Source organism: Theropithecus gelada, chromosome 2, assembly GCF_003255815.1.
Source record: "Theropithecus gelada isolate Dixy chromosome 2, Tgel_1.0, whole genome shotgun sequence".
NCBI classification, from domain to species: Eukaryota; Metazoa; Chordata; class Mammalia; order Primates; family Cercopithecidae; genus Theropithecus; species Theropithecus gelada.
Window position 1 is genome coordinate 93,481,821 of NC_037669.1, and position 7,948 is coordinate 93,489,768.

A 7,948-nucleotide genomic window follows, 5' to 3' on the forward strand; every position below is an offset into this window, starting at 1 on the left:
TTGTCACTCCTATTGGCCATTTGTATTTCTTCTTTTGTGCAGCGCCTTCAAGGTATCTGCCGTATTGTGAGTGATTTTCAGTTCTTTTGATATTCTGAATACTGGTTTTTAATTGGTTATGTGTGTTGCAAATATCTCCCCCCACCACGTGGCTTTTCATTTTTCCCACAAATTTTTATGGTGCCTTTTGATGAACAGTGGTTCTTAATTTAAAGGTGTCACATTTATTAATCTTTCTTCATGGTCAGTGTTTTTTGTATCTTGTATAAGAAATAATTCTTTACTCCACGGTCATGAAGATATTTCCTTATAACCAGCGTCTTATTGATGAGAATTTACATTTTTTTAAATGGTGCCTTACTATTACAAACAGTTGTTGCAGGGCCTTGTTATATATATTTTGGCATACTTGGCATGTTTTCTGAAAGGATATCTGTATAGAATAAATCAGCAGAGAAATTACTAGGTAGGATGTTATTTTAAATGTTGATAGTCACTGAAAAATTGGCTTTCAAAAGGTATCGAACATGTCTTTCATTCAAGATACTTATCATACTGTATTACAATTATTGGTTAATCTGTTCATCCACCTATGAAGAGATAATCATAGCTTCCCATATGGTTCTGGATGCTGAAAAAAACAAAGCAAGTCTGTTCTTTAACATGGTTGTAATTGGGTTGAATTCATCAACTGCACAGGAGAAAAACAGCAGAGATTGTGAAAAATGTTGCCTGGACATGGCTTAAGATCTAGAACTTGGATGTTGAGATCGGACTGCAGCAAAGAATGTTTCTCCTTCAAGGAAATAATATACAATGACTTCAAAAGAAGTATTCTAATACGTTTTGAGATAAACAAAGGTTGGATCAGTAAACCTAAAGATGACTAGAAAAGATGGCAAATTGTACTCTGAGGTTGATTTTTTTTAGCTTTTTTAGATTTTTAACAGAATATATTGTTATATGAAAAAATGGGCTCCAAAATATGTGCCCAATTGTGAAGATAATGAGATTTCCCTCTTCGGTTTGCTTGTTTTTTTTCTTATTTTTCTACAATGAAAATAACTTGCCTTAATAATAATAATATATTGCTAATGTTTATATCAGATAGGCTAATTGGTTTTAGAAGTGTATATTCTGGGGTCAAGATTAGACAATACCAATACTGTATACAAACTTTTATCTTTATTTCTTTTGTTTTGTTTTGAGACAGGGTCTCGCTTTGTTGCCCAGGCTAGAGTACAGTGGTGAAATCATGGCTCACTGCAACCTCGACATCCCAGGCTCAGGTGATTCCCCCCACCTCACCCTCCTGAGAAGCTGGGACTACAGGTGTGTAGCACCATGCCTGGCTAGTTTTTATTTTTTTGTAAAGAATGGGTCTCGCTATGTTGCTCATGTTGGTCTTGAACTCCTGGCTCCAGTCATCCACCCATATCAGCCTCCCAAAGTGTTGGGATTACAGGTGTGAGCCACTGAGCCTGGCCAGATTTTTATACTATTAAAGCTTTATGATTGAGTGTGTTGTTTTATAAATTAAGTTTAAAAATTTTTTTGAGATAACTTATGAAATTGAATAGATCCACATGCAATTGTAAGAAATAATAATAGAGATCCTCTATACCATTTACCCAGTTCCCGCAGTGATAACATCCTGAGAAATGATAGTACCACATCACAACCAGGATATTGACGTTGATACAATCCATCTATCTTACTCAGATTTCTCCAATTTTACTTGTGCTAATTTGTGAGGGTGTGCAAGTCAAGATGTATGTATAATTCTATCCAATTTAATCATATGTGTGAGTCTCTACCACCATAGTCAAGACACAAAACAATTTCATTACCAGAGTATTCCTTGTATTGCCTTTACAAAACCATGCCTACCTCCCTAACTCTGGACAATCACTAATCTACTTTTCATTTCTCAAATTTTATCTTTTCAAGAGTGTTATATAAATGGAACTATACAGCATGCAACCTTTTGGGATTGGCTTTTTTGATTCAGCATTATTCCCCGGAAATTCATTCAAGTTGTTGCCTCTATTGATATTTTATTCTATCTTTTGCTGAGTAGTATTCTGTGGTATGAATGTACCACTATTTGTTTAACTGTTCACCCACTGAAGGACATTAGGGTTTGTATTCATCTCCTATTATAGCTGTAATAATTTACCATAAATGTAGTGGCTTGAAACAACCCAAATGTGTTATCTTGTAGTTTAGAGGTTAGGAGTCCTAAAATCAAGGTGTTGGCCAGCTGTCTTCCTTCTGCAGGCTCTAGGGAAAAATCTGTTTCTTTGCCATTTCCAGTTTCTAAAGGCTGCTGTATTCCTAGGCTTGTGGCCCCTTCTTTAACCTTTGCAGTCAGCAGTATAACATCTTCAAAACTCTCTCTCTGACCTCTGCTTCTGACATCACATCTTTTTTTCTGACTTTGACTCTCTTTCCTCCCTCTAGGATACTTGGTATTACATTGAGCCCACCAGGATAATCCAGAATAATCCCCTGTCTCAATATGCTTGATTTAATCACATTTTTTAGCCATGTATGGTAAAATATTCACAGGTTCCATGGATTAGAGTGTGCCCATTTTTGGGAGGCCATTATTCTGTTCATTACAGGATTGTTTCCAGATGTTGGCTATGTGAGTACAGATACTACAAACTTTTATACAGGTTTGTGTGTGTGAACATCTTTATTTCTCTGGGATAAATACCCAGGAGTATAATTACTGGGTTGTATAGTAATTGCTTATTTTGTTGTATAAGAAACTGCCAATCCGTTTTCCAGAGTGGCTGTAATAGTTTATATTCCCACCACAATGTATGAGTGATCCAATATCTCTGCATCCATGCCAGCGTTTGATGTTGTCACTATTATTTATTTTAGCCAGTCTGATAGGTGTGTAGTGATATCTCATTGTGGTTTTAATTTCCATTTTGTTATTGACTCATGATGTTCTTGACAGTTGTTGTGATACTTTGGTTCTTGTCTTCTTAGTTTAAAAAAATTTAAATAAGAGATGCATAGCAAAGGAGATGGAGCATAGAGTAATTTATTGTAAAGGGAAAAGAATATTTTGAAAGTTAAGTGCAGAATAGACAGTACACCCTGAGAGAGAGATGATTCAGAGTGGTCTGCTTATAAGGATGAGACAGTGAAGACTGGCACTAGGGAGACTCTCTTTATGGGAGTATTACATGGTTATTTATAAGGAGTGGAAAGAGGTGTTATTAGTAAGCATGTTCTGGGTGGTCCTATGGGTGTACATGCACAGTAGCTGTGCATACTTGTTCATACATCGCACGTCTCATCAGCATCTGAAATCCACACCCGGGGTGTGCTTTTTACTGTGATAATGAAAGAAGGGTCAGTTTGAGAAAGGTAAAATCGAAGTGTGCATGCACTCTACAGGGGAAATTTCTTGCTGAAGATAGCTTTGCTTGAATGAGCTCAATTACAATGCGAATGCTGAGGTTTATGGCGTTAATTGTGGAAAGGTCATCACGGCTGCTGCGTCCCGAGGACATGGTCTATCTATCCTGCCTCAATGTTGAACATCTTTTCATGTGGGTGTTGATTTTCAAAAAGGTAGCAGTATCGTCTCTAACGCAGTGGTTAGTAATGTTAAGTGCAACATGCATGTTAAAGAGTTTTAAATTTTATTGCAGACAAATAAGGGAGGGAGACTCTGGTAAAGTCCTGGCCTGGAGGAAGCTCTGCCCTAGAGTAGTGGACGCGTCTTTGTATGAACAAAGGGCTGGACCGCTGCCACTCTGAGGCCAGGGACCTAGGCCAGGAGACACTGAATGCCAGGGAGGCGCCACATGAGGTGGAGGGACCTGAGTCCACGGAGAGCTGCGAAGAGAGGACTCATCTGAGTCAGGACTGCACGGCGCGACCCCGCCTAGGCCCCGCCCCTCGGACGGTCCGGTGTCCCGGCCCCTCCCCCTCGTCCCTCGCGGGCGCTCCAGGCTCCAGCCAGAACGCATGGCAGGCGTGGAAACCGCTGCGAGGCGGCGCCACCACGGAGGCTGAGGTTGCCGGCAGTATCCATGGCGTCCCAGGGCGGCAGCTCCCTCGGGCTCCTGGCCTGGCTCTTGCTTCTTCAGCCATGGCTCGACGAGGCCCGGGCGGGCAGGGCGGGTGCGCAGGGAGGCGTAGCACTGTTCTTCCCCTCCGCTCTCCCCTCAGGGCCAGGCGGCCAGGACCCCGGAGCGAGCGGATGGGAGCCGCCACCTGTAGGGGCTCCAGGATCCCAAGCGGCCGGTCAGTCCAGACGGAAGACAGTGACCCCCGCTCCGGTGTTATTTCCCTCAGGTGAGTCTGATTCTTACCAGGCTCTGGCAATCCCACACACTATCATCAACATGGACCAACGGGACAGTAGCATTAAACGTCAGGTGACGCTTCTGGGCCATGCCCAGCCGCAGAGAACTGGCCTGGTTTGAGGGGGAGGGGACCTGCCCTAGAGGAGGAGGGGCTCAGGGGACACGATCTGTCCAGGGGCGGAGCGGCTCCCTGAGACCTGGGAGGATACAGCCATTTTCCGAAGAGCCTCAGGGGATGCAGGCCTTGCTTTGAGGGTTCTGAGGCTCATGGTGAAGGTGCTACAGCAGCGTTACTTTTAGTCCCTTCCTTTCATTGACCTGCCCCAGCCTGCGGCAAGCGGTTTGCAAGGATAATTGGAGGATTGCGGAGCCCAGATAGGAAGTGGCCCTGGCAGGTGAGCCTGCAGACCAGCAACAGACACATCTGCGGAGGCTCCCTTATTGCCAGGCGCTGGGTGCTTACTGCCGCCCACTGCATCTCTGGGTGAGTGTTTGGGGCTCAGAGCTTGGGCCCTGATCAGGCTGCGGGAACTGGAGCCAGTCTGTCCCCCTTCCTCAACCTCCTCTTCCTCATCTGTAAAAGGGGGTGACAGCCCCATAGTTTTTATCCAGTCTGGGTGAGACCTGATGATTAGCATTTCTAACAAGTTTCTAGGTGCTGCTGCTGCCGCAGCTGATCTGGAGACCACCGGCTAAAGTGGTCAGGGGTCCTGGAGGGATGTGGTTTGGAGAGAGGGAGGTAGCTGCTGGCTGGCATAGGAAGATGGTACCAGGCGGGAAGCACCTGGAAGGTGTGGAAGCAGAGTGTAGACCCTGGAGGATCTTCCTGCAGTCATCTGGAATACAGAGTGAAGCTGGGAGACACAAATGTGCATCATCGCTCCAAAACAGCACTTGTAGTCCCAGTTCGTGACATCGTTAGCCACCGATATTTTACGTCTTCTGGAATAATTGAAAATGACATTGCCCTTGCTCTGCTTGACTTCCCTGTGAATTACTCCACGCACATCCAGCCTGTGTGCCTCCCTGAACAGGCTTTCATGGTACAAGCTGATACGAAGTGCTGGGTGACAGGATGGGGCAAAGTGAATGAAACAGGTGAGACTATGAAGCAAGACTACAGCAGCCCCAGACCAGGGAAAATGTTGCTTGGTGCTCTGGGGTTGATCTACAAGCTAAAGGGAGGGACAGGGAGGCAGATTTTTTTTAGTAAGTCAGGGAGGAGGGTGCAGTAGATGCTGCCAGGGAATAATTTTAATAACGGGTCTATGAAATTCTTTTGGTTTGTCAGGACCTGGGGATTTGGGTGCCAGGCATGGTGGGTTCTCTCTCGGGTGGATTTTAACTCTGGGGGTGATGAGCTAGCTGTCTGCCCTTTTAAGGTGTCCCTCCCAGGAAGTACCTACCTTGGTAGATAAGGAGCTTCCTGTGTATGAGAAGAGGCCAGAGACCTGTCAGTGAGGTGTAGGGCCTCCTACCCTTGGGGAGAGGCTGGATTTGGTACCTTCGGGCCATTACCTGTCTGACAGTCTGTGATCCTGCTCTAGAAAGTATAGATGCTTTACTGATGTACAGGATACTGTGTCACTATTAGTACTACTATTCAGAGTGACAGATGCTTGGTTTTGGTTTCTCAGGGTGGTAATGCCTTGCCTTCCCTTTCACGTCTGTTCTTATTTCCCCTGTTTTTGTTTGGATCTTATGTCCTTGTCTCCCCGTGTCAACATTGGGCCTCATATCTTCCTTTGTCAAATGGGACAATATCCAATGCCTAAGAGGGTGTCTGTGTGTGAACACACGGTATTGAGACCCAGAGTGGGTAAGGGGTTCTCCTGTCCTGTCCCACTTATGCAGACCCACTCAGTTGTAAATTGTCTTTCTGCAGATTCATCAAAAAAGATAGTAACTGAGCTTCAGGAGGCTGAACTAAGCATTATGCTTCATGAGAAATGTAATAAGGTATTCAAGGAAAAGATGAGAATTAGGAATGAAATGGTCAAGAAGGGGACCGTCTGTGGCTATAATGACCAAGGGAAGGATTCCTGTCAGGTCAGTTCATGGGCCTCTTGCTACCTCAGCACTGTAGTTGTCTCGTCAAAGCTTCCTCATCCCCAGCCAGTAGGGCCTGGGTTATCTCCTAGCCTCTCCGTTACCCTTATTCATGGTAATGGGACATGAGGACAAGCCACCAAGGCTCTCCTGGACAGCCTACCTGATCCTTCAGGAGAGAGCAGCTGACACAGCCTGGAGTGGGAGGAGGGGTGAATCAGGCAGGTCCCACCAACAATACATGCTCCATGTCTTGAGCCCCTTCTGTGTGGCAGGCAGTGTACTCAGGTAAGCACCTGACTCATTATTGTCTCAGAGTAGGCACGATTCCATTATGTATATTCTGTTTTTTGAAACATACCTTTTTAGTAGGCACATGATTTTGGTTTATTGGAAATTGTCAATTCTCAGATCTCATATTGACAGATACCCAAGGCTAGGGAGGGTCTTAGGGGTTCCTGGGGAAGCCCCCTGAGTGCCTAGCTCTGCAGCCCATTGCAGTGCCATTAGCCTGCTCTGATGTGGATGCTATTTCTTTCCTACAGTGACTATCTTTCTTTTTCCAGGGAGATTCTGGGGGGCCCCTGGTCTGTGAATTAAATGGCACATGGTTCCAGGTGGGGATTGTGAGCTGGGGCATTGGCTGCAGTAACAAAGGATATCCTGGAGTTTACACAGAAGTTAGTTTCTACAAGAAATGGATTATTGATCACTTGAGACAAGCTTCCTGTCTGAATTCAGCAGACTCCCTCATCCTAGTCCTGTGTCTGATGATGCCCCTGGGCATCCTGGTGGCCCCGTGATCAGACCCCATTCCACTCTTCTGCTGTTTCGGAGTCTCACACTTAGGTGTCTTCTCTGACCAACCTCCCGCTCCTTCCCAATGCCCTTTCTGCAAATCCCATTTGGAATCCATGGTCCCTCTGGAGATCCATACAATAGAGCATGGCAGGGAGACTGGGGCCTTGGAAAGTACCCCTGCCTTGTGCTCTGGTCACCTGCCTCAGCCATGCCTGCACCAGGGCTGTGCTCTGGCTGGTGGGAAGGAGGGAGTGAACTGATTGCAGCTAGAGGGCCACCCGCCCTGCCAGGTGGGCCACGGTGACTCATCAATATCTGGGGGAACATCTATCAAAGAAGAGACATCATCAATGGTGAAGCAAGCGTTCAACGTGGTTCTGGTGTCAGGGCTCCCACCTGAGACTTTGAGAAACCAGCCAGCTGGGTGATTGCTCAGCGAGTGAAGGAGGCATTACCAGGTCCCTGCAGAGGTGTGAGGCCTGGGACTTCCACTCTGGCTCCACTGTCTGGGGCTGGGAGAAGATCCCCTGCAGCCCAGTGTGGATCCATCTGCGAGTGGACAGCCTCTGCCACACCAGCTCTCTTGGGGCAACCCATTCTTGCACCTCTTTCCTCAGTGCCCTAGTGGCCACTTTCAGGGACACTACAAGTTGTGTTGGGTCTGTTACAGAGTGTGGAGTTTTCAAAAATCAACTAAATAAATGTTTGGAGAGTCTCCTGTGTTTCTGAAGCTCTGCTCACTGGGGTGTGAGGTTGTATGT

The 7,948-nt window shown here is 45.9% G+C and overlaps 1 protein-coding gene across 1 annotated transcript; it reads left to right on the forward strand.

Moving 5' to 3' along the window:
* Nucleotides 1–4,061: 4,061 nt before the first annotated feature.
* LOC112619343 (serine protease 44) lies at nt 4,062–7,189 on the forward strand. The gene is made up of 5 exons (XM_025377357.1): nt 4,062–4,326; nt 4,665–4,821; nt 5,170–5,435; nt 6,223–6,386; nt 6,953–7,189. Exons 1-5 carry the CDS (start codon nt 4,062–4,064, stop codon nt 7,187–7,189), a joined length of 1,089 nt encoding a protein of 362 aa, XP_025233142.1.
* The last annotated feature ends 759 nt before the right edge of the window (nt 7,190–7,948 follow it).

Bases quoted from the DNA above. Each gene is read 5' to 3' on its own strand.
- LOC112619343 (XM_025377357.1), top strand. From the start codon at position 4,062: ATGGCGTCCCAGGGCGGCAGCTCCCTCGGGCTCCTGGCCTGGCTCTTG. The intron at 4,822-5,169 runs GTGAGTGTTTGG...ATCTTCCTGCAG, and splicing joins GCCGCCCACTGCATCTCTGG to TCATCTGGAATACAGAGTGA. The intron at 5,436-6,222 runs GTGAGACTATGA...GTCTTTCTGCAG, and splicing joins GGGCAAAGTGAATGAAACAG to ATTCATCAAAAAAGATAGTA.